Genomic DNA, 27,303 nt, shown 5'->3' with positions numbered 1-27,303 from the left:
CTCACTGTAGTGTGGCTCTTCTTTTTCAGTGGGGGCTGGGGGGCTGTCTTCTACCAAGCAGATGGGGCCCGCCATGGGTAGGCTGGAAGGGACCCGAGGCCCAGGCTCTCCAGACGGCTCCCGCTGCACATTCTCCAGCATGGTCTTGTACGCCTGCCGGGCTGCCATTGTCAGCTCAACCATCTTGTGGAACTGGTCCTTAGGCACAAGCAAGAGCACACAGATGAAGTCCTCTGACTAGTGAGAAGATGGGGGTCCCCTGCAAAGTTAACAACAGTGCCCTCTGCTGGGAAGCAGAGGCAACTCTGGGTCCTGCAGCCCTCCTACCCCGGTGTCTGGGGGGTGCCAGGATGCTGCCCCGGAGGAAGAGTGGGCTAGGCTGACCTCTCCGGCACCTGCCTGAGATGCCTCTATGTCAGCACAAGCCCGAGAGCCAAATTCAAAACCAGACACTCTGTGCTGTCAAGGAGTCAAAGGCCACCATTCTATGAAATGCTTTTGCCTCAACGTTCTCAACGCCAGCCTACTAGTAGGGACTGCTGGGACCCACTTTCTCCCACAGCCAGGGACTAAAGGGGCCTGTGCCCTGCCCCTTGTCTCACCTGGGCCCCATCGTAGCTGAAGATCCCCACCACACTGACAGGAACTGCTTTGTTCAAACTGCGCCCCAGAGCTTTGCGGTTGAGAGCAAACACAAAGGGAATGTTCTGCTCACAGGCATAATCAATAATGGTGTGCAATGTGTCATCCAGCCCACCTGGTCAGAAGACAACGAAAACGACAGGGAGACACATCACATGCAGCATGGTGTTGATACTGTTTGCAAAGTACTTTTTCTACAAATGACAACATGCCTGCTGATGATTTTATACTCACATCAGCACCATCGCCAAATCTCACCAAGAGAGCAAGTCACAGCGACAGGGAAGAATTAACTCTCCAAAAGAGATACTTCTATGACGTAGTAAAACACACAGCTTACTTTATGCCGGTGGTTCTCAACCTTCCTAATGCTGCAGCCCTTTAATACAGTTCCTGTGGGTCGTGACCCACAGGTTGAGAACCACTGCTTTATGCTAATGAGAAAAATTAAGTATTAGCTAAAATTACCGAACACTTAACCACGTGCCAGGCCACTGATCAAATGCTTCACACATATTAACTCCTATATCCCCCCACCAAATCCAAAAAGCAGGCAGATGCTTATGTCCCCACTTGGAGATGGAAAGCCCAAGGCACAGACAGGTTCGGTTCCTTACCCCACATGGTACCTCTGGTTGGGGCACAGGGTCTGGCTCCCGAGGGCTCACCATGCTCTACTCTCTGACCCTGCTTCAGAGTGAGGCACAGTGAAGGGAAGGAGATGGAAGGGGCACCATGTGCAGGCCTCTCCTGGCCACTCTGAGACCAAAGTACCTGAGAAGTACCCACACCTGCATCAGAAGTGAGGCAGGAGCCCAGGGTGAGGCTTCAAGGGGCCCAGCGCAAGTCTTTGTACCCTCCTGCGGTGGCCAGTTAGCATGCAGTCAGAGAAAATGACTCCGTGGACAATGGCAACACAAGATCACAGGAGGCAGGAATGAGTATGGCACAGAAAATGAAAGATTTATAGAACTTCTGCATGCTCTTAACATAAGAGAAAATTGGAACAGATGAAAAGGTATCTAAGCTCTCGCACAGAATGATCCATGTCAACTTTACATTTACCTAAAATTTTTAACATTTTAACATATTTTACTACAGATAAGATTTCTCTGAGAAAAAAAACTTAAGGAAGAAATGTCAGGCTAGTGGATGGAGTTGAAACACATTCTTCTTAGTAAAGTATCACAAGAATAGGAAAGCAAATATCTAATGTACTCAATACTAATATGAAACCAATAGAAAAACACAAATTCAAGTTGTAGGGGGAAAAAAGGGAAGGATGGAGGGAGGATGGTAGGCTCTCAGCTAACAGGCATAATGTAAGGATATACAGCACCCTCCCCCCCACCCCCGCCCCCGTGAAGGCTCACCAACCACAACTTGAACTATACTTGAGAAATGTAAACAGTATAACATATGATCTGTACCCTCATATCTGAAATAATAAAAAAAAAAGGCCAGGTTAGCATCTCCAGAGATTAAAGCATAAACAAGGTGATTCAGATTGACAGAACATAGAGTCCAGAAATTTAATGGAAACTGAGCATGCGCAGAGCAGTGTTTCCCCCAGTGGAGGAGATGATGGCAGATGACTGGTGGGGGGTGGGGCTCTGCAAAGATCCAGTGGCACTCAAACTTGGCATCTTAGACCAAAATGTATTCTACCTAAACATACAAAAATGAAAACATGGAAGGATCAGGAAATCAACAGAATTTTAAAAACAAATCTTTAATAACACAAGAGTGGGAAGGCTGAGAAATGATCAACACCTAGATGCAAGAAAAAATAAGTAAAAAACAACAATATAATAATTAAAGTTTCTACAGAGCCAAACAGATTCTACAAAAAATGGCCAAATGATAAACCAGAAAAAGTATTTGGAACTCTTATCCAATGGGCTAACTTACGAAAAATGGTACAAATCAATCTAAAAAAGATAACCACGCCAAAAGACAAATGGGCAACAAATATAAACAGTTCCTGGGAAATATCTAGGGCTTGATGCTGACCCTCTCAGAAGAAAACTGCTGATGAAAACTGGACAAGGTAGTGCAGTTGAGCAGGGAGGAAGGCCACCCGCTGCCCTGGGATGGGCTGTGGCCATCATGCCCCCTTCTACCAGGTATTTATTTAACTTAAAAGATACACATCTTCACAAAACAACTGTAAGAAACAACAACCGTTTGCAATTGCCAAAGTTACCATCTGGTACCTAATTACATGCAGATCATCTCATTTTCAAGAGAGGCACTTCTCCGATGCCTATTCTCCACCTGTGGGAACTGGAACCAAGTTCTGCAGGTGGTTGGATGGGAGGTTAATTTTCTAAGCCTCCAGCCCTTATTTCTGCCTATTCCCTGCCCTGTATCTAAGTGAAACATATGGAAGGCAATGAGGAGGCAACCTCCTAGGATATAAACTTTGAAGAAAAATAGCAGTTCTGGACAGGGTGGGAGAAAGGGGGGGACAGGGCAGAGGCGAGGGGTTCCTTAGGTATAATTACAATGAAATATTTTTAACTTGTCAGGAGAGACAGTTAAGTTCCCCTAACATCAGATGCATGTCCCTCAGAGTCTCTCTCTGCCCAGTGTCCACCCCATCCCCTAGGAATGAATCACAAATGTTACCTGAGCAGTGTGCAGGGAAAACCCAACATAACAGGCCTGGCCACTGTCCTCTTAAGTTCTGCTTTGGCTGAGATCTGTGAACTTGAACTGCAGGAGGCTTCTCACCATTCTAACTAATAAGAGTGGCTTCTGTGCCTCAGCTGTGTGTGAACACTGTGGTTTATGCTCAATACCTGCTTTCCTTCTGGAGTTTAGAACTTTGGTATGTGCTGGGCAAACAGTGCCTGTGTGACTGGCCTCTAGTAAAACCCTGAGCACTGTGTCTCCAATGAGCACGCCTGGCAGAATGCACTTCCCATAGATTGTCACACTTACTGCTGGGGAATTAAGCGTGTCTTGTGTGATCCCACACCACTAGGACAGACTTTTGGAAGCCTGCGCTGGGCTTCCTCCCATCTGCCTTTTCCCTTTGGTGCTTTTGCTTTGCACCCTTTCACTGTAATCAGTGACAGCCACAAGGACCACTATATGCTGAGTCCTGGGGTCCCCCTAGCACATCACTGAACTTGGGTATCCCTAATGCAAACAATGCAAGTCCAGATTGTTTTGCTGAAACAACCTCCCACCCAATGCCATTTAGTAAGAGATCAAAGCATGAATACTTTAATAGGTGACCTGCTGAAGTACAAGTGAGCTCATGTCAGATAAGATAGATGCTCAGCTCAGATAAATAATTTCCATTTAAAGTTCAGAACTGGCTCGGCGCCTGTAGTTCAGCAGTTAGGGTGCTGGCCACATACACTGGAGTTGGTAGGCTCAAACCTGGCCTAGGCCTGCCAAACAACAACAACAACAACAAATAGCCGGGTGCTGTGGCAGGAGCCTGCAATCTCAGCTACTTGGGAGGCTGAGGCAAGAGAATCACTTAAGCCCGAGAGTTTGAGGTTGCTGTGAGCTGTGATTCCATAGCACTCTACCGAGGGCAACATAGTAAGATTCTGTCTCAAAAAAAAGTTCAGAATTATGAGGTAAAATGCCACTCTGAGCAAGTATAGCACTTCAATATAATTCAAGGCTGTAATACTAATACTAATTTTCACTTTTATAATGATCACAAGACATTGGCTATCTTATCCAACTGACAAATATTTACAAGATATACAACCAAGTATCTTATGCTTCAAAGCAAAAAAAATGTAGGAACCAATGATAAAACAAATGCATTTTAAGTACATAACAAATCCTTACCATGCCAATCAAGTAAAAACCTAACCTCATGTTCTGCCATGACAGAGAAGCAGAATGGTGGCTTCTAAGGAAGAGGGGGATGACTGTAGACCAAATATATAAATATGTCTGTCTTTTTCTTCTTCTTCTTCTTTTTTTTTTTTTTGAGACAGAGTCTCTCACTATGTTGCCCTTGGTAGAGTGCTGGGGGTCATAACTCACAGCAACCTCAAACTCCTAGGCTCAAGTGATTCTCTGGTCTCAGACTCCCAAGTAGCTGGGACTACAGGCACTGGCCACAACGCCTGGCTATTTTTAGAGATGGGGTCTTGCTCTTGCTCAGGCTGGTCTCAAACTCCTGAGCTCAGGCCATCTGCCCACCTCAGCCTCACAAAGTGCTAGATTACAGGCCTGAGCCACCTCGCCTTTTTGTTTTCTTAAAGATATGAATCCAGAGGAGAATGTGAGTGACAAGAAAGTTTTGGAAACAGAAATGCAAATGGACAACTGATATAGCAGACTATGCCAACAGTGGGGAGAGTCCAGAAAAGCCAGACCTGGACCCAGAATCCCACAAAGCTCATGAACAGGAAGCACAGGGGTGAAGTCAGGTCAGGAGACCTAGCAGGACACTGGTAAAGAGGCGAGTCAGTGTCTAGTCCATTGGCCCCAGCCCTGTGGTGAGGCAGGGCACGAGTATGCGGGATGTAACGCATCACCGGTAACAGTGGAGAGAAGGTAGAATCTCTAAAGAACACAGGGAACCTAGGCCTGATTTTCCCCTTAATAAATCCCATGGCCTACTTGATCCCATTAGTTGTGTGGATATACAACAAGTAAAGAAACTACCAGGGAAACATGTGGCCTGTTCTTTCCAGTGACCCAGAAAGGCCTCTGGGGACTGCCAGACATACCATTAAGTCACTGAGAACTCCTCTGCCATATTCTAGTCAGCGCTGGCCCTGTATAGAGCTAGGACAGGGACAAGCTGCTGGGCTGGGAATGAGGAGGTGCGGCTGCTGCCCCGGGGCTGCTGGGGGCTTTAGACATGTCAAGAAACCTCCAGGCTTCTGATGTGAAACAGTAGCTGCAAAGATCATCTCTAAGGGTTCAGCCCCAGGATCTAGACTCATCACCTTTAGTGCAACCTTGGTCAAGGTGAATTTTACACATAGAAGAGAGGAATGGGGCCAGGGAAGGGCTTGTGAGTGATCCCAGCCTAGACGGAGATGCAGGGTGCCCTAAGCAATGGTGTTCTGCTCCTTTCAGTTCTTCTGTTACTCAATCTAGGAAGGATACAACATGGACAAGCAGGTTCTCTGGGAGCCAAGATGGTACAAGCAACGGGGTAAACGAGATGTCACAGAAGACAGTTACTGTCACCTTACCCAGCACATCAAAGTCTAAACAAAATATGCCTTCCAGCTAAAGTAAAATGGCAAGTATTTAGATAAACCCACCTCTGTAATGAGCGAACAGATGAGGCTAACCACAGACAGAACAACTAAATGTAAGCAGACAAATGCCCTGGCTTGGCTGCCAGGCACAGCATTTTGCGGTGTCTGACCAGTGACCATCCTCAGTTCCAGAGCACCCTGTGTGATGGGAACACATCATCCCCTGCTGTCAGAGGACTGTGTGGACTGGCTGGAAACCCATGGTGCAGGATTACGTGACCCTCCTGCTTTACAGAAAGTTAGACATTCAGTAGTCCAGCAATGTGGGTCACAACCCCTTTGGGGGTCGAACAACCCTTTCACAGAGGTCACTTAAGACCATCCTGCATATCAGATATTTACATTACGATTCATAACAGTAGCAAAATTACAGTTATGAAGTAGCAATGAAAATAATTTTATGGTTGAGGGTCACCACAACATGAGGAACTGTATTAAAGGGTCGTGGCCTTAGGAAGGTTGACAACCACTGCAGTAGTCAATACATTTGAGAAATAATTATTCAATTTAAAACAGAAACAAAAAAAAAAAAAAAAAATGAGGTGCCAAGGCCTTAGCACAGTCTGCCCAGGCGTGTGGCCAACCACGAGGGCAGTAACCAGCGTCTGGGCACACACCACAGGGCTATTACCTTTCGACTGGATCTTCTCACAGTTGGGAGAAATGATGACACATTTCAACTTTTTGAGCTTCAGGTGTTTGAGAACTTCCCTCAGCCCCAACACAAGTCGGCGTTTGGTCTTGGCCTTAACTGGATCTTTCTGGTACATACGGTCTTGAAAACGGACAAGTTCTTTGAGAAGGTCCGTAACACAAGCATCCACTTCCTTACTAAGCATCTGGCTGCAGTAACTGAAAGAAATATCAAATATCAGGAAACTACTACTGGCTGTGACCCTATGTACTCAGGGAGAAGAGATGTAGACAGCATGAGACAAGAAGTCACAATGTGACAAGTAATATTAATCGAAACTGAATTCCTGACTGATTCGATTTTATGGAAGGTAAATAAATACTGGGGCTTCTTCCCTCCACTCCCTGCCTGCTGCCATGGTTTGCCACAGGACCCTGTCTCAGCCACTCTATGTATCTCCCCATCGTGAAAACTAATACTTAAGAGAGATCATTCTGGAAGAAAAGTGCACAGAAAAGAAGGCAGAGTGAACAAACAAGGTTACAAGAATCCTGCCCCTAAGACATGGCATAAAAATTAAACCACCAAATGTCACGTGTCATCACCTTCCTAACAATTTCTCCAATCTCAAACCTGGACTAAAGATACTTCTTTCATCACTATCCAAAGGACAGAAACCTCAGCAGAACCAGATACAGACACCATGATTAGGCTCTCCGAACCTATGTATAACTAGACGTGTCTGGCTACTTCCAACCATGAGGGTTATAGTGCAGTGTGGCCCAACTATGTGGGTTTATGGTGCCCAGCACTGTTAGGGCGAATCAATGCCAGATTGAAACTTAAGTCAGGGGCTCACTCACTCCCTGAATCTGCGGCTGTGGATCTTGGGGAAGGCGGCGTGGTCAGGAGCAAGGTGGCTGGCCTCTATGTCCCCCTGGAGCTCCATGCCCGGTGGCTCTTCTGACTTGCCCTCAGCCTCAGGAGTGGAGGAGACCGATTCATCTGTCCCCCCTGGACCTTCGCAGAGGAAAAAGCCATCCTATGACATCTGAAGGGCCCCATACACACACTGACAGGCTGGCCCAGGGAATCTCACTGATGGGACCAGACGCTACACAGATAAAACTCTGTGGAGAAGTTTACAAAGGGCAAGGAAACAGACTGGATGCCCGGGGAAAGGGTGAAGACAGTCACACCAACATTCTGACTAGCCTGGACATGCACCTCCTCCCAGTTTACAAATTTATTTTTATTGTTGTAAAATATACATAAAATTTACCATTTTAGCCATTTTTAAGTGTGTAGTTCAGTGGTCAAATTTAGTTTCCCCACTTGATTACCTCTACAGACCACCCAAATGCAAACCAAGTATCAGATCGCCAAGGGAAGGAATTTAAAAACGTACAAACCACCACAACCCCCCAGGAGGGCAAGAATAAGACAATGACTCATGAGTGGTACGGATGGGGAGCACTTGCAACTTTCACCCACCCTAATGAGATAACTAGTAGAACACTGGGCAATTCACTGGACAGAAGCTACCAAAGCAACTCCCCGCTGCCCCTGGCAATGCCCAACAGGAGCAAGTGCCTCTGCCTTCCAAGACACACACGCGACACTATCCACAGCAGCTTGATTTCTAACAGCTTACCCCCTTCCACTACAAAGGTGGAAGGACTGTCTGGGACAGTTTGCTAAGCGCAGCTCATTCTATTCAGGGCTATCTTGTTTGGAAGTACTTTTTAAGATGCAAACAGAAGTCAGTACCTGAGGAGTCCACCTGCTCAGGGGCCAGGTCATCACCACCACTTTCTCCATCTTGCCCACCATCACTGGCAATAGCTGGGCTTGGGACATTTTCCTGGAGACGCTGCTGCTTTCTCTCTTGCCGTTCTTTCAAAATAATCTTAAAAATTAAACCAATGATTAAAACATCTAAATGCTTGTACTTAGGAGATTTTCTTTTGTAAAATAAAGTACCCAAGTTCAACTTGTTGCCAATTTGCCTGTGTGGCTTGAGAGCGGCCATGTGCTACCTAGTTACCAGAGGCTGGACCTACCCTCACCCCAGCCTAGAGCAGCACTTTCCTCCCCAGGTGCACAGAGCAGACACATGACAGGGACCTGGGCCACGAAGCCAATTCTGCTGCTGAATGCTCACCTTAGCAAATACACCACAGGGCTGCTGTGAGAATTAACCAAAGGAATGCATGCAACTGTCCACTGGAAGGGTGGCATGGAGTGCAGCCTGTGCAATGACTCTAATTAGCTAGGGTGAGATAGGGGTAGAACGTGTGAAAGGAAAATACAATTCCCTCCATTTCTGATTTTTCTGTCTATGTCATTGCAAAGGTTAAAAAAAAAAAAAAAAGAAAGAAAGAAAGATCTTCCTTCCTCCTTCTTTCCCTGCTTCATATGCTTCATCACATCAGTCTGGAAGGTTTGAGAATCATAAACATACCTTAGTACAAAACGTTTGAGTAAGGCTGGGCACAGTGGTTCACGCCTCACTCTGAGAGGCTGAGATGGGTGGATTGCCTGAGCTCAGGAGTTTGAGACCAGCCCGAGCAAGAGCAAGAGCAAGAGCAAGATCTCATCTCTAAAAATAACCAGGCATTGTGGCGGGTGCCCGTAGTCCCACCTACTTGGAAGGCTGAGGTAAGAGGATCACTTTGAGCCCAAGAGTTTGAGGTTGCTGTGAACTAGGATGCCATGGCACTCTACCAAGGGCAATTAATTGAGACTCTGTCTCAAAAAAAAACAAAAAAAGCTTGAGTAATATAAAACCTTACAACTTAAACATCCTAAAAGCTGGAAATAAGAAATTGTGTGCACACCTTCTTCAGTGAGGTTGGCTTCTTGGCCTTGGGCACCTCCCTCTGCTTCCCCTTCTTCATGAGGGGGGCACTGGAGTCCAAGGGGTTGTGTGGTGTCTTCACCTGACTGAGGCGCCGGCCCCTCTCCCCTGATGAGACTTCTTTGGAAAGGACTGGCACTGCTCCAACTGCAATACAGAAGGACAAATCCCTCAAGGTCACCTTCTAGTGGCCCTACCCAGCTCCTGGACCTTGGTTTGCCTTGGGGTTAGCTCAGGGTATCTGAAGGAACTCCCCATGACTCCCCAGCATGTCCCTGCAACCCTTCTCATCTTTGTCAAATAATCTCTTACACATTTTTGTTGGGAGTGATTCTAAAGACCTTCAGTATCTCTTGAATGAGATCCCCCCAAAGTATCAAAAATTTAAGACAACCCACCCTCCTATCCATGTAATCAAATCACCTACATTTCTCAGCAGAGTCTAATAACTTTGTGGAATTCATTTTTTGAGTCAGGATGGTTCTAGGTGGTGCTCATTGTTGCTCTGGTGAGTAAGTCCCCCTCCACCACCGTTTTCAGTTGGCACTACCTTTGCAGAACTTGACTATTGGTTTCTACACTTGTATCTTCTCCACATATCTAGCTATTCTAGCTATCTTCTAAGGCCCTTGTAAGATTCTCAAGACATTTCCAATTGAGTTTCTAGATACAGGTTTTGTCAAATCCCATTATATGTAGCTGGGGGCAATCCCTCTATATCATCAGTGAATTACTATGATTACCACTGAATATTTCAATTTAATTCTCTTGCTCTCAATTCCACACCTCGATCACTATTTGAAGGAAATAGTTAAATTCCTCTATACTTCACCTGCTGCTTGTTAATTAGGAAAATGTCCAAACACATACCAAAGAGAGAAGAATGGTAAACAACAAAACCCATGAGATGACTGTCTAGTTTCAACAACCATCGATAGTTTTCCAAATGTATTTTACCCAACCTCCTTTAATATTGAAATATGTTTTTAAATAATTGGTATTTTATTAATCAGTTATACCCATTAACTCTCACCTGTCCAATTCCTTGCTTCCATGCAAAGCGTTTAACGTACTCAAGTCACCAAGACAACACTATCTGCCTCCCAGGCCACTTCTTGCCTTAACTCTGCCAGAAGGGGCTTGCTAGATTGAGTATGGTCATTTACAGTGCTGACCTTTAAACATGGAAGGAGAGGCAGTACGGCCAGTCTAGGTTGCCATTTTAGGTGGACAAGCAACAGATGGGCAGACCAGTAGAGATTTACAGGGAGGAGTCTAGGGAAGACCTGTCATAGGGATCATCCTTCCATACACCCTGGCTGACCACAGGGCACATGGCATGGTGCCCAGCAAAAGCAATTCCCAGCCACCCATGCACCCCAGCCAATGATGGAGTCCACAAGCAGGCCCAAGGACACTAAGCACCAGGAAAACTTGACCTTGGCCTGAGGATTGAATGCACCCTCGGTTCACTAAAAGCCATCAACAAAAAGTAGAGACTTGAGTGTGGCCTCTGACCCATCACTGCTATGTAAACACAGGGGTAACCCTAGAAAAGCAGGCAAAAGATAAAAACTATTAAAAAAAATAAAGAGACATCAGCAGCTTCAGATCGTAAGGCACATTTCTCTTTTCACTACCGAGAACACAAAAGTCAAAAGCCAAATATAAGTAAAAGTCTCTTCATCAATTTCCTTGGATAGCTATTTTCTTTTAATGTGGTGTTCCAAAAAAACTGCTTCAAAAGCAAGAAACATACTTAAAAGACTATAATAGCAAATTTGTATGTTACCTTTTGCAACATATCGTAAGTTTTAATGCCTTAGGCTCTGACATTTGTCAGAGGAAAGAGACAGCCACACCAGTGCTGGTATAACACTGCTCTCAGGCAGGAATCTATTTCTACAGAATGCAGTTTTCTAACCTGCACAGAAAGATCACAGGGAACACAGGGCCCTCAAACAGACAAGATTTTCAGCAACACAAAGTCATTACATCAAGTAGAAACTCCTCATCTTTCATTAAAATCTATTTCTTAAAATCCTACTTAAAAAATCCTACTTAAAAAATCCTATTAAAAAAAATTTAAATTGTGGTAAAATATATGACATAAAATTTATCATTTTAACTATTTTTAAGTGTAGAACTCAGTGGCATTGGGCGGTGCCTGTGGCTCAAGGAGTAGGGCGCTGGTCCTATATGCTGGAGGTGGCGGGTTCAAACCCAGCCCCGGCCAAAAACCACACACACAAAAAAAAATTCAGTGGCATAAATTACATTTACAATATTGTACACTCGTTACCACTACTTCCAAGATCTTTTCATACCCCAAATTGACACTGTCGTCTTCCCATTCCTCTTTTCTCTAATTGGTAGCCTCTAATCTGCTTACTGTGATTTTGCCTACTAGAGATACCTCATTTATGTGGAATTATATGGTATTTGTGTGTCTGACCTGTTTCATGTAGCATAAAAGTTTCATTCAAACCCCCGTCCTTATCCCCACCCTGTGGCCTCACTCCTGGGCTATGGATGTGGCCAGAAGGGACCAGGCATGTCAAGACACACCAGGCATCCTCCCCCGCTAGCCCGCTTGAGAGCTGGCACTCTGTCCACGCTCCACATTGCCGCAGGTCCTCCTCATCTCCTGGGCTTCAGACATAGCCTCGTCCCTGAAACATGACTCAAGATTTCAAACTTAAGAGACCTCATCTGTGTCATGACTCAAGATTTCAAATCTAAAGACCTCATCTTTATCCTCACTGGCCCACTTGAATAGATGAATTCCTGACGGAGTGATAAAGGCCTCCCATGAACAAACAACCCATTTTCTCTTTTGGTACTCATGAGACTGCTTTTTTAGGACCAAAGTATACATTTCCTTACTCAGAAGATAAGGAAAAATACGGCAAACCAAATAAGGAAAAGGTTTTAATGAAGGTTTACGGGAAATAGCTAACAATCTGAAAGTGAAATTTTCAAATCAACAGGAATCAACTTAACAATGAAACACATCTGATACTGAAGAAAAAGAAACTAGTATTTCAATGGAAGATACTGACCATGAAGAAAAAGCCAGCAACGAGGATGTAAGCAAAGCAATTGACATAATCACCCCTAAAGCTGACAGAAAGAAGAAAGCAGAAAAACAGTAGAGACAGAGGCAGGAGCCGTGACAACAGCAATAACATCTGTTAATCTACAAGTGAGCTGATTCTAAAACCAAGAGGCAGACCCAAAACGGTAAGACAGCCCTGTCCTTCAGAGAGTGACATGGCTACTGAAGAAGACCGAAAAAAGGGGAGGGGGGGAGGGAGGCGCGCAAGAGTAAAAACCACCGAAAAAGCGGCTAAAAAAGGATGAAGAGGGCCAAAGGGAAGAAGATAAACCAAAAGAGCCAGACAAAAAAGAGGGGAAGAAAGAAGTTGAATCAAAAGGAAAAATTTAGTTAAAAAAGGTTACATCAACCTTTTATTCTGAAGGAGATGATTAAGAAGATGAAAAGAAGAAAAAAGGTTGGGAGAAACTTCCAGAATGCTCACAGAAGGAACATGCTGAAAGGCCAACATGAGAAAGCAGCAGACCAAAAACATAGCAGGAGGAACAAATGGAAGCTGAATACCAAACATCATGCAGTCTACAGTAATAAAAGCTGCAGCTCATTTTGGCCGTTAATCCAGTTACGGAAAAGATAATACAAGTGGAACAAACAAGAGATGAAGATCTTGAGATAGACTGATTAGACTGAATTACCCCTTCCCTACCTTTGATGGAAGAAGGTTCCAGATTCTAAATTGAGGACTTCATTATTAATGGCATTATTACTATGTTATTATTGTTAACAAAGTTTCCTGTAAGGTACACACTTCATATTAAGGTTGGCCATCATTTTTGTATTTTTTAACCAAACTTAAAATGAAGGTTTGTGTCTACAATTATAAAAAGCTGAGAAAGTGGTGGCTATAACATTATTTCACTTAGAAAATATACATTTTGTTTTGAATGTGTTTTAAAGACATTTAAATTGGAATAGCAACTACACTCACAGAAATTGAGCAGTTGTGCCATTCCCATTCCCTTGACATTCCTTTGTTATTTCTTTAGAATCTTAATTGCCTTTTTTATCCTGAGAGATTAAATAGTAGACTTATTAAGAAAAAAAATGAAACAGTAATTAAAATTTTAAAATAAAGTTTATTTTTAAAATAAAGTTTCATTCATGTTATACAATGTATCAAAATTCATTACTTATTTAAAACTGTACAGTAGTCCACTAATGTTTACTCATTTATGTGTCGATGATTAACATTTGGGTTGTTTTCATCTTTTAGTTATTGTGAATAATGCAAAAAACCCTGGCATACAAGTGTGAGTATTTTTAATTTCGAAGGGTAAGTATTGAGGAGTGGAATTGCTGGGCCATGTGGTAATTCTGTATTTATTACTTTGAGGAACCATCAAATTGTCTTCCACAACGGTTGCCAAATTACATTCCCACTGGCAGTGTATAAAGGTTCCAATATCTCCACATTCTCATTTTATATGTTTTTAATTATAGTCACCCTCTTAGGTAGTAAGTATTTCACCATAGTTTGATTAGCATTTCCCTACCAACTTATGATGCTGAGTACCTTTTTCATGTGAAGATTGGATGTTTGCATGTCTTTTTTGGAAAATGCCTTTTCAAGTTTTTTGCTCACTTTTAAAATTGGACTATTTTATTGTTGAGTTGTAGGAGTTCTTATATATTTGATAGTGGATATTGATCCATGATCAGACATACGATTTGCCTATTCTATAAACTGTTTTATCATTTTCTTGACAATGTCTCTCCTACCTAAAAGTTTTTAAATTTTAATGAGGTCCAAAATTTCTTTTATTGGCCCATGCTTTTGGTGCCATATCTAAAAATCCACCGTCCAATCCAAGGTCATGAAGATTTATTCATTTTTTCCTAAGAATTATAGTTTCAGCTCCTGTATTTAGAGCTGAAACCACTAACCCATTTTTATTTATTTTTTTAAGACAGAGTCTCACTTTGAGCCCTAGAGTGAAATGGTGTCACAGCTCACAGCAACCTCAAACTCTTGGGCTTAAGTGATTCCCTTGCTTCAGCCTTCCAAATAAATGGGACTACAGGCAACTGCCACAACGCCTGGCTATTTTTAGAGATGGGATCTTGCTCTTGGGTCAGGCTGGTCTTGAACCTGTGAGGCAATCCACCTGCCTTGGCCTCCCAAGTGCTGGGATGAATGCACCTGGGCCCTCAATTGACCCATTTTTAGTTCAAAAAATTTTTGTCTAGGCCTGGGAGTGTTAAGGAGGGCTCTGTGCCCTGGGCTAGAGTACAGTGGCACAGTCATAGCTCATTGCAACCTACATCTCCTAAGCTCAAGTGATCCTCCAGGCCTGGCCTCCCAAATAGCTAGAACTAGTGGCACACACCACCACGCCAATCTAATTTTTCTTTTTCTTCATTTTTTGTAGAGACAAGGCCTTAATGTGTTATCCAGGCTGGTCTCAAATTTCTGGTCTCAAGCAATCCCTCCCTCCTCAGCCTCTCAGCTAGGATTACAAGCCTGAGCCACCACACATGGCCTTGAGTTCATTTTTATCTATGGTGTGAGGTAGGGGGTATGACTTTATTTTTTTGCGTATGGAAATCCAGATGTCCTGGCATCACTTTTAAACAGACTGTTCTTTGTCAAAAATCAGTTGATACATGGGTTTATTCCTGAATGCTCAGTTCTACTCCACAGGTCTATGACTAAGCTTATTTTAGCACCATGCTATTTTGATTATAAATAAATAAGTTTTGATTACAAGAGAAAATATTAACAACATAATTTATGTGGAAAAGACTTTCAACCACTTGCTGGAGGTGAAATGACTCTTTTACCTGAGAACACCACTGGTTTGGAGGACTGCTTTGCATGCTGGGAGTGCTGCTTCTTCTCTAGTGCTGTCAGCATTCCCCCCAAATCCAACTGTACTGGAAGCTGGCTCTTCTTTATACTATTTTTAAAATTATCCTAAAAAGTTCAAAAATCGTTAAGTTTATTTATGATAATACACAAACTGTGCTTTTCATTTTACAAAAAGTATTCATATGATTACAGATAAAATGAAACAGATTTAGAGACTATAAAAATCTTAAAATAAAAAAAAAAACAATCCCACGTTATCTGCTGATGTTACTGTGATTATTTCCTTTTTTCAGAGCACTGGGTTTATATGAAATCACCTACATTTCTATCTACATCACCACTGTGAGTTAACAGTGAATACCTACAGACAAGACACTGGGGCTCTCTATAAAGCCTTTGACTACAGAAGTAGTCTGTGTGAGAGGCTGCCTGTTTAGCACTATTGCCTCATTAGCACCATTCTCTTTTTAACTACCCCAGGGAAACAACAAACGGCCATGAAATCATAATGGTAACTCCAAAAGTCTACACAAGCCCAAATCATACCAGCAGATAACACTAAACGTAGATACAAAGTTTAATACACTTGAAACAAATTATTTTTGAAATGGCTGTGATTTAGGTTTTGAGGATGTATAAAAAGTTGTTCAGGGAGACAGCTGGGAGTAGTGGCAGACACCTATGGTCCCAGCTACTTGGGAGGCTGAGGCAGGAGGATTGTTTGAGGCCAAGGGTCTGAAGTTACATGGAGCTAAAATCACCCCACTGACCTCCAGCCTGGGCGATAGAATGAGATTTCATCTCTTTAAAAAAAAAGTTGTATAAGGAAGCCCCATGGTATGTCCTAAGGTACCGTGTCCCATTTGCTTTAGTGTACTCCACTCTGCCAAATGTTCTTTTCCCTGACACTGAAAACCCTACTGACTGAGGGGTCATGTCAGGGGAGCTCACCAAGTACCACAAAGGCAAGCAAGGAGACCTCTTGCAGGGATGGAAGGTAAGCACATTGTAACATGTGAGTTAAAATTGTTAATTCACACAAAGGATTAGAATATTATACTTTTCATAAATGTGAAACTAATCTTCCTCCTTTAAAAGGCAAAAAGACATGAACATGGTAGAGAATAAATGGCTAAAAGTATGGAAGTTCCCCACTTAAATTATGAATCACAAGTTCCCTCCCGAACCTACAAGTGGGGAAAGGGCGCAAGGAGAAATCACCTCCCCTTTGGCTTCTGTTTGGACTTCACAGGATAAAATTTTGGTGTCTCTCTTATTTTTCTTCTGTCAGACATTATTGCCTTGGAAAGAAATTCTATCGCCTAAAAAAAATGAGCCTACATTTTTTTCTTTTTTGAGACAGAGTCTCACTATGTCACCCTAGGTAGAATGCCATGGCCTCACAGCAACCTCAAACTCTTGGGCTTAAGATTCTCTTTCCTCAGCATCCCAAGTAGCTGGGACTACAGGCACCTGCCACAACACCTGGCTATTTTTTTTGTTGTTGTTGCAGTTGTCATTGTTGTTTAGCTGGCCCGGGTCAGGTGCAAACCCTGCTAGCCTGGGTATATATGGCCAGCACCCTACCCACTGAGCAATGGGCACTGCATTTTTTCTTTTCAATTAAAGTTTCATAGGCAGTTTATGTCCCCTCTCCTTTCTGACTTACCAACGGCTGTTACCAATAGTCATATTACAAAAGTGACAACACATCTTAGCTTAACAGCATTTCTATTTCAACACAGTGGATGCCGTTCTCCCATAAAGGGATGAATCAAAACAAAACCACCTGACTCAGTACACAAAGAAGTCTGGAAAGCAGTTAAGAGTTTAGTTAAGTGAGAATAGTTAAGCCTAAAGTAATTGTGGTTTCCATCTAAAAATTACCTGTGGCTGCTGTTTAGATTGAAATTTCGGTGACTCTACTCTGTCTCTTCTTTCAGATGCAACTGCCAGGTTGGGAAACTCCTCGGCATCCTAAGTAAACCACACACCTTTTAGCTCTATTAATCATGAGGACACAACTATGCCAAGCACAATCTTTTCACTGCTTATATTTTCTGTCTTTAAAAAGGTCTCACAAAGATGTTCAAGGTGATATTAAATAGCTGCATAACTGTCATGTAACCACAGTTGTATTACATCCACACCCAAAAGGGAGAGAGAGTGCCACCAAGGCGCATTTGAGGTGTCTACAGAACTGACCTTGGACCACCTTGGCACGACAGTATTCATACACCTATTTGTCAAAAGACTATACTTTTCATTAGAGAACCATCAGATCTAGATGCAGATTTATGTCGCGTGATTTGTGCAGAACCCATCCTAGTAATAGACAAAGGTAATAGGCCTACTATAAAATTTTTTTTAAATAATTTCAAAACATCATTTTGTCAATATTTTAGGTGCTCTGGAAAAAGAATTATGAGGCAAACATGGGGCAGAAATATGAATTATTCATTGGCCTAAACATAATGCTTCTGCCATGTTAGCAGTTCTTCCAACATGTAACCTAGCTATTCTGAAATGGATGTTCTGAGAGCCTTGGGAACTGCACCCCCACCCTGGGTGTGTAGGTATGCCCTGGGCAGCACCTGTGAGAGCCTTCTGCCTGCACCTGAGTCTGGCATAGTAACATGAAGAACACAACCAGCCCCATAAGAAACACAGGGCCACGCTGGCTGCTCAGGGTACACAACATTCATGGAGTACCATGGGACAATAATTAAGGGGCACTCACTTCTGGAAGGTCATGAAATACTGACTGAGGTCCATGCTAGACCTATAGTATTTTACGTTTGTCTCTACAGTGAAGCACTTTACAATAAGATTTCTGGATAGAAAAGGAGGCCCTGCAAAAGCCAGCATTCTAAAGCAAAGAAAAAAACAGGTAGTGGGGGGAAATATTAGTAATATGGCACACAAAGTATTAAACTGCAATACGTGTGGTTTTGCCCCTAGACCATTCATCTATTCAAATGTTCACCGAGTGTCTGCTCTGAGACAGCAAGAAGCCAAGTAAGAAGTGAGAAGGCTGTGTGACTACTATTTTATCTAGCACTAAGAAAATGGTCTCTAAAAAAATACTGGAGATGTTCACTGAGGAACCCATGTTTCTATTAAGAAAGACCCATTTATCACACAATGTGAGTAATAAATATAAATGTACTTCAATCCTTGGTGGCTCTTGAACTGTCAGGATTTCGTATTTTGATTTAGACTTTTCTTTCTTTCTCTTATTCTTTCTTGAGGCTTCTTTTTGTTCAAGGTCGCCACTTTGTGATGCTTTACACTAGAACAAAAATCAGAGCAAAAGTCAACAGTTTTTAGGGTATTCAACAGAAAGTTTAATACCATGTCTCAGCAAAATCAAGATAAAAAACTGTATATTCACATGGCAATTTTATTCAGAGTTAGGCTCCTCCCCATTTTCTAAGGAATCAGCATTCAGCAGAGAAAATCTGAAGGGAAAAAAATCTGTTAAAATATTAGTAACAAGTCTAATCCCTTTGGAAAACTGGTGCATGTGGACAATCTAGTTTTCAGCTTGAGGCAGCCATGTTTTCTAATGATCCTACTGATACCAACTTGACCTCCCCTTGTAAGTCCAGGTGGGGCACCTGTCAGCATGACCAAATGGTTCCTAGTCTGTACATCAAATCTGTCTGCACAGCAGAATGATCTATGGAGCCTTCTAAATCAAACGCGCATCCCAGACATGCTAAATGTGACCTCATCACTCTCACGACCCGTCAGCCTCTGGCTCTTCTGCAGGTCAAATGTGCTTTGGCCCCCAGGCCTACACACCTGAAATTGGGTAGGCTAGAACTGCTACTTCATTTCTGTCTAGCTCTAACTCTCTTTTCTCTGGCTTTGCTTCGTTTTTCTCTTTATATCACTAATCACCATCTGATATGTTCTGTATCTGTCTGCATACTATTAGTCTCTCTCCATTAGAGCAAGGCTTTTAAAGGGCAAGGAACTTCTTATGCTTTGGGCCTTGCTTTATCCTCAGTGGGAATTTACCATTCAGAAGTAAAAGCTTCAGCAGCTATTAAAAAGAATGTTTATACACTGAGCTGGAGGGACTGTCCACATTTTGTTAAATGAAAAAGGCAAGCTTTAAAAGTAACGTGTAAAAGAAAAAAATTAATAAAAATAAATAAAAGTAATGTGCATAGAATACCTGCATTTAGAAGCATACACAAGAAGAATGTGTATAGAATACTTTGTTTTTTAAAAAACAACAGAAACCCCCGTCTATCCTTATTTATAATTTCATGAGCCTGAGGTAGGACATATGAGAGACTGTTAATGAAGGCTCCCTGAGGGGCTGGAGAGACCTTTTCCATAACTAGGTATTTGTAATTTTCTTATCTTCATTTTAGAATTTTTCTAAAATAAATTTTTCTTACACCTATATTTAAGAAAATAGTTTTTAAAAGATTCTGGGAAAATAAAACTCTGCTAACTCTTAGAATATTAAATTGGCTTGGTACGTGACATGGCAGTCGGACAGTAAGCTGGTGTCCGGTCTGTTCATAGCTGCCCAGACACATACCACAGACAGCCAGAAGGGTTCCACAGAAAGCCAAGTTCGGTATGTGTACAAAAGGGAAGGCCTTTCACCTATGTGTACTGCTCTCTCTCTCTCCAATACATGCTGTGAGGAATGAGCACATGTCTGCCTTATTGTAACTGTCACTAACAGATTGTAAATGTACAGCTACCACTTATAGGGAATGGGCTAATGACATTTTTCGATATCAAAAAGCATCCTCACACTCAAAAAGACAGGAAAACATTGCACTAAATATGACCACATTTCAACCTAAAATAGTATATCTTTACACTATGAAAATTAAGGCCAATACTTATACTACTAGAACAAACAAACAAAAAAAAAACCCCAAAAGACAAAACCCTTCTAAAGAAATAAATCTAGGGACAAATAAATATGCAACTTACAATTGTTTAAGGGAAAAATGTATTCTGAAATGCTACCTTATAATAAGTAAATAAGTTGCAATTAACCAAAACTCGTTAATGTATGCCAGATGATCACAAAATGTGGGATTCAATTATTTTACTACCAGTATTCTAGTACTGGTAAAAGCCATTTAAATTCAACATACAAAAGACTGGGAAAGAAGCAAAAGCAATTTTATACATACAATAATAATGTTTAAAGAATTCTAAATGGTTCTCACAGACATTTTAAGTCAATAGGTCTAAAATATACATTCTCTCTCATATGCAAAAGCTAGCACTTGTATTCCTTGACTGACAATCTATTCTTTTTTTAAGGTCTAAGTACAACAAACTCAAACTAGTGACTATAGTATAGAACAAAACACTTTCACAGTTAGGATCTAAGGGGGAAAAAAGAGAATATTCAGTGCACAGACCAACATAATCAAAATATGATGCACAACTTTATTTTCCAATCTTTTTTTTATTGTAATACAATACATAACAACGTAAAACGTATCACCTTAAATACTTTTAAGTGTACAGTTGTGGTATTTCTCAACAGCTCACATTGTTGTGCAATGATCACTACCATCCACCTCCAGAACTATTCCTTTTGCAAAACTAAAACACGAAGTCCATAAATAAATAAGTTCCCATTTCCTGTTCCCCCTAGTCTCTGGCAACCCCATCTTACCATCTGTGTCTAGTGATACATACCTTTTGGGCAGGATGAACCATGTGTTTCTCTTTGTGGGAGGAAGGATCCGAAGCAAAAACTTCAGAGGATGATAGACTAACATTTTTAGGATCTGCTGATGAAGCAATGGTCTTTAAGTTTATCATGGAAGTAACATTTTTAGGGGCTGGTGACAGTTCTGTAGATAATGTCTGCCGAACAACATAACCCATTGGTGTCCAAGATAACTCTGCTCAAAGATAACCAAAATTGTTGAACAATCTCAACAGTAAAACAGAAATTCCTTAGTTACTCAGACATGCATTACATGAGGTAACTGCAAAGAGCATAACTAAATTTAGGTTGTCATTCAAAACATCCTCCTGGAAACCACAGCAGTCGCTAAACTTGTTTTTCTTCTTGGAGCATGCATGCTGAATTTTTTTCCCTTTAGCTTGTATAAGGTTCATTTTCCTATAAACTGGTTTTTTAACTTGGGGTGGTGGTAGACAAACGATAGTTTTGGTTAAAAGACAAATCACAATAATGCCCGCATGGCAAACACACAGAATTAATGAGCTAAAGATCAAATTTGGGCCCTACTAACCTTGATGTGTACCTTTAACATCGAAGTCAAAGATCACTAGACTTCAGCTAGCACAATAATTTATTTTTTTTATTTTTTTTTCTTAAATATGCATATCTTTAATATATATATATACACATTTTTTTGAGACAAACACTCACCTTGACGCACTTGGTAGAGTGCTGTGACGTCTTAGCTCACAGCAAGCTCAAACTCTTGGGCTCAAGTGATTCTCTTGCCTCAGCCTCCCAAGTAGCTGGGACTACAGGTGCCCACCACAACACCTGGCTTTTCTTTTCTTTTTTTTTTTTTTTTTTTGTAGAGACGGAGTCTCACTTTATGGCCCTCGGTAGAGTGCCGTGGCCTCACACAGCTCACAGCAACCTCCAACTCCTGGGCCTAAGTGATTCTCTTGCCTCAGCCTCCCGAGTAGCTGGGACTACAGGCGCCCGCCACAACGCCCGGCTATTTGGTTGCAGTTTGGCCGGGGCCGGGTTTGAACCCGCCACCCTCAGTATATGGGGCTGGCGCCCTACTGACTAAGCCACAGGCGCCGCCCAATAATTTATTTCTTTTAGAACACAGGCTTAAGAACAGCAACACTACTCCTTAGATGCCCATGAAACTCTATATGCAGACAAAACAAAAGGATAATCATCAGGACATGGGCAGGTGAAAACCTGTCAGCAGCCAATGGCTATCCCCAAGGGTAAGACAGACTCTTTTCATCACTACAGAACTACACATCTGCAGAGCAGCCTTTGAAGTACAAATCTTTACTGAACCTCATAGAGTAGACCCTCCACAGCTGACCACATCCCTACACTTAATCACCTCAAGCTGACCTAATTATTTATTTATTTATTTATTTATTTATTTATTTATTTATTTGTAGTTTTGGCCAGGGGCCGGGCTCGAACCCACCACCCCAGTATATGAGGCTGGCGCCCTACACCTTGAGCCACAGGCACCGCCCAAGTTGACCTAATTTTCATAGACTAGACATGCACCACACATACATATCAATACAGCAGAACTACTTCCTTAGGTTGACTACTTCTGTGTGTTGACCAGTTTGTAACAGTCCTTTGGATGGTCAACTTACAGAGGTTCTACTGTATATATCAATCATGAGAATGTAAAAGAAAACACCCTATACATAAATGTGGAATAGCTTTGTAAAAAATTCTTCTGTTTGGACAGGCCACTATAACAATTTCAAATGCAGAATCTATTGAACTCTCTCTGAGTATATCACTTCTTGGCCAGGACATGCTAGATCAGCTGCCCAAAGTGTGGCCTGAGACTCCCAGAACCCTTTCAGGGGTCCATGAAGTCAAATCTGTTTTTCCAAGAGTATGAATGCATTAGTTGCTTTTCTCTCTCTCTCTCTTTCCCTCCCTCCCTCCAAAGTACCAGGCAGTTTTCTGAAGGACTATGAAGCAGCTAGAGGTCATGGCAGATTTATAGAGCCAGATGTTAAAGAGCTGCACAACTATGAATCAGGACTGCTCTCCTCACTATAGATTCTTAACTTTGAATAATGGTTTTTATTAAATATGCTATGTTAAAATATAATACATTATTGTTACTTTAAACAAATTATTTTTAAAAAATTATCGTAACTTTGAATATGACAAATATTGATAGACGCCACCCCCATAAACAGAAGCTCTTTGGAGCTTTCAATTCTTTTTTTTTTTTTTTTTGAGACAGAGTTTCACTTTGTCACTCTCAGTAGAGTGCTGCAGCATCATAGCTCACAGCAACCTCAAACTCCTGGGCTCAAGCAATTCTCCTGCCTCAGACTCCCCAGTAGCTGGTACTATAGACACCCGCCACAACGCCCACCTGGCTATTTTTTAGAGACGGGGTGTCACTCTTGCTCAGGGTGGTTTTGAATTTGTGAGCTCAAGCAATCCATTGACCTCGGCCTCCCAGAGTGCTAGGATTATACGTATGAGCCCCAGTAATCCTGGCTGGAGCTTTTAATTCTAAAGGGTATTAAGGGTCTCAAGACCAAAAACTTTTGAGAATAAATAATACTGAAGGAAAAAGTCATTTCTGAGTTCATAAAATTTCTCATTTAACTGGACATATATTTCTTCTTCTTCTTTTTTTTTGAGACATAGTCTCACTATGTCATCCTTGGTAGAGTGCTGTAGTACCACACCTCACAGCAACCTCAAACTCTTGGGTTTAAGTGATTCTCTTGCCTCAGCCTCCCAAGTAGCTAGGAGTACAGGTGCCCGCCACAATACCTGCCTATTTTATTGTAGTTGTCATTGCTGTTTAGCTGGCCCAGGCCAGGTTCGAACACGCCAGCCCTATTGTATGTGGCCGGTGCCCTAACCACTTAACTACGGGAGCCAAGCCATTTAACTGGATATATATTTCATTTAGGATTCTTGTCTCTTATTTTACATTCCCTGTGTAAAGTACGTGGTATCTCATTTACTTATTTTAATTTTCTAAACTAATATTAATTTTAGGTTACCAACAATGCATAAGCTGTCTAAAACAAAAACCATTCTGACTGCACTGGAGGTAAAAATGAACTTGAGTCTGGTCCGAAGGTAGTGCTTATCTCAATTGATTGAACACTCACAGTTAGTTATAGATTGAATTCCTTGTTTACTCTTTCCCCCCTTCTCACTACTGCACTTGACTTTATCTGAAATGAACTTAGAAAATACACAACTCATACTTAAAAATAGTATTTTGTAGCCACCCTTACCTCTTGTACAAGAAGAGGAACTGGAGGCAGCAATAGCAGTTACAGATTCACCTGGATTGTTTTTCACCACTACTTCACCCTAAAAAGCAAACACATTAGATGTTGTCACGCGAGTTCAAATTAAAACAAGGAGATACTACTACACACCTATTAGAATGGCCAAAATTCAGAACACTGACAACAAGAATTCTCACTTGCTGCAGGTAAGAATGAAAAATAGTATGGCCACTTACGAAGACAGTTTAGCAATTTCTTACAAAACTAAACATACTCTTATAAGATCTAGCTATGACATACCCTGGCCATTACTCAAAGGAGTTGATAACTATGTCCACGCAAAAACTTGCACACAGACATTTATAGTAGTTTTATTCATAACTGCTACAACTTGGAAGCATCCAAGACGACCTTCAGTAGAAGAAAGGTCACACATGGGATACTGTTGAGCACTATAAAGAAATGAGCTCTATCAAGCATGAAAAGACATAGATGAAACTTAAATGTACCTTACTAAGCAAAAGAAGGAATCTGAAGAGGCTACATAACTGTATGATTCCAACTATATGACATCCTGGAAAAGGCAAAACTGTGGAAACAATAAAAAGATCAGCAGTTGGCAGGGGATGTAGGGAGGGAGAGATAAACAGGCAGAGCGCAGAAAATTTTTAGGGCAGTGAAACTACTCTGCACCATACTACAATGGTAGACACGTCACTATACACTTGCCCAAACTCATGGAAAATATAATACCTAGAGTGAACCCCATGCCAACTACAGCCTTTGTGTGATGATGACGTGTCAATGAGGATTCATCATTTGTAACAAATTTGTGCAGGATGTTGATAAGGAAGGAGGCTGTTCATGTCAGGGGGGAGGGAACATATGGGAAATCTCTGTCCCTTCCTCTCAATTTTGCTGCGAACCTAAAACTGCTCTAAAAAATAGTCTATTAAAAAAAAGCCAAAGCAGTTAGTTTCTAACTATTTCATATGAAAGCGATCAAGTAGTTTTCAAAGCAACCATTTAATTTTAAAATATAACTTCCCTTTCCATTCTTAAAATCTGCAAAATATATACTAATTAAAAATTCAAAACATGTAAATACATAATGTGATAAGTTAAATTACTTCCTTCTACCAACTCTTACTCTTTAGAGGAAAAAATCATTCACTGCCCATAGCTTAGTATCTTTCCACTTCTTTGCCTACTATATAAACATTTGCATATCATTTTTACAGGGATTCCCAATAACGACCACACCCATATATATAATATTGTACAACTTCTTAAAAAACTTAACATACCACAGACAACTTCCCAGGTCAGCACAGACGTGCCACACAGTTCTTAAAGCCACAATACGAGTGTACGAATGTGAAAGCCATCACTCGATATGCCCACAGACCAAAGTCCAAAACAGTCCATCACAATGCTCACAAACACAACAAACACAAGCCTGTAGTGCACGCCCCTTAATGGAGACAGAAAGCTGCCTCACACACCAAACATAAGGCATAAAACGCATGTATATGGAGGGGAAATGTGAGTATGTCAAAAGTCATCTCAAAGTGATCAACAGCAGAGGTAAAAGTCAACTGATAAATTCAAATCTGAATCCATTGAACACACAGTGTATTTAAAATAATTTTTAAAATTTGTTTCACAAATTTATCCACTGCTATTTCATTACATCTGAGTCCAATAAAATAATTAAAACACAGCTTGTTCTTTAGTAAATATAACTCTTATGCTTACCAAGGCCAGTAACAAAATAGAAATAGGTTACCTGTTCCCAAGTAATTAAAGTATACATATTAATATGAGAGAGCAAATGCAACACTTATTTTCAAAAAATATTTAATGACATGAGAAAAATTCCAAAAAAGTTCTTTTAAATTCAAACACAAGGCTGTACATACTTACAATCCCAAATTGAGAGGAGTCCCCTTCAGTTTCCACAACAGACCATTAAAAAGAAGATTAAGTGTTAAGCACAGTCTTCTCTTGGTTTGGAGAAGACTGGATTTCAAACAATCATATTTTCTTTTTTCCTTAATATTTTTCTGTTGTTAATAGACATTATTATTATCAGGAAAAAAAGTTTCTGTTATAAGAAAAATTAAAACAAAAAGCCCACACATAATTCAAAAGATGGTTTGAATATATCATACAACATAAAAATCACACATAATCGGTGACCCTGTCAGGCATACTCTCACCCACCCATGTGCCTACTCCGAAGTTTACAGAGTGTCCTGTACTACTTCTGTGGGATGCTCAGAAGACTCTGCATGAGTGTGCACTTGAGTGATGAAGATGGGGACCCCCATGACTTCAGTCACTGCACACACCCACTTCAGGATCCAGGGGGCAGGCATACATCCACTTGATAGCCATAGTCTGCCTGACTTTTCACATCTCTTTAATGGGAAAGCACCGTGGTAAAATAGAGTGAGCATCCTGCAGAGGAAATGCCACACAATGCTGTATATTCTGCTCTACTACCGAGCCTTTCCTAAATAACTAAGAGAAGTCCAAGGACAGGAAACAGATTCCCCCTTAATTCAAGTAAGCAAACTGGTGAGGTCAGTTTTGTTACCCGTCTTCTCCTTTCCTTCCTACCAGCACAGACCCCACAGCTCCCTTCAATGGAAATGTTTTAGAAGCCATTGTAAGGACTACTAACCCAATACCAGTTTTTCCTGAAGTCTCAAATAAATCCATGAGGAAAATGCCTCAATGTGGTGAACTAAAATTTTGAGACCAAATGCTTAATATAGTATAACTTAAAATTATTAGGCAACAAACTGAAAGCACCCATTGCAATAACTTTTGCTGAATTTGGTGTATCGTTACACATTCAGATATGTGTAACAAACGGAGATGTACGTAGAAGGCCTGGAAAACTCGTAAGTTATACTCTGAAGTTTTCAATATTACTAGTCCATCTTTTAAAAAGTCTTTTTGTCTGTATTGGATAGTGCAGTGCCTTTTTGTCAGAAGGCAAGGCCA

The 27,303-nt window shown here is 41.5% G+C and overlaps 1 protein-coding gene and 1 pseudogene across 3 annotated transcripts in view; one reads left to right on the top strand and one right to left on the bottom strand.

Moving 5' to 3' along the window:
- The window catches only part of SECISBP2 (SECIS binding protein 2), a 40,916-nt gene that overhangs the window by 1,479 nt on the left and 12,134 nt on the right, over nucleotides 1-27,303 (bottom strand). Inside the window, exons 6-16 of one of the 3 annotated variants that reach the window (XM_053578856.1) lie at nucleotides 24,292-24,370; nucleotides 21,010-21,218; nucleotides 18,488-18,610; nucleotides 17,206-17,295; nucleotides 15,291-15,423; nucleotides 9,372-9,538; nucleotides 8,302-8,440; nucleotides 7,395-7,551; nucleotides 6,529-6,749; nucleotides 603-757; nucleotides 6-198 (exon numbers count right to left, since the gene is read on the bottom strand). In XM_053578856.1, coding sequence (XP_053434831.1) covers nucleotides 6-198; nucleotides 603-757; nucleotides 6,529-6,749; nucleotides 7,395-7,551; nucleotides 8,302-8,440; nucleotides 9,372-9,538; nucleotides 15,291-15,423; nucleotides 17,206-17,295; nucleotides 18,488-18,610; nucleotides 21,010-21,218; nucleotides 24,292-24,370 — 1,666 coding nt within the window. The remainder of the gene's footprint in view (nucleotides 1-5; nucleotides 199-602; nucleotides 758-6,528; nucleotides 6,750-7,394; nucleotides 7,552-8,301; nucleotides 8,441-9,371; nucleotides 9,539-15,290; nucleotides 15,424-17,205; nucleotides 17,296-18,487; nucleotides 18,611-21,009; nucleotides 21,219-24,291; nucleotides 24,371-27,303) is intronic. The other 2 variants (XM_053578863.1, XM_053578870.1) reach the window with 2 other exon arrangements.
- On the top strand, nucleotides 11,585-15,282 carry LOC128576677 (PC4 and SFRS1-interacting protein-like; annotated as a pseudogene).

Source organism: Nycticebus coucang, chromosome 2 (assembly GCF_027406575.1).
Source record: "Nycticebus coucang isolate mNycCou1 chromosome 2, mNycCou1.pri, whole genome shotgun sequence".
NCBI classification, from domain to species: Eukaryota; Metazoa; Chordata; class Mammalia; order Primates; family Lorisidae; genus Nycticebus; species Nycticebus coucang.
This window is presented reverse-complemented; position numbering and strand designations above follow the sequence as displayed.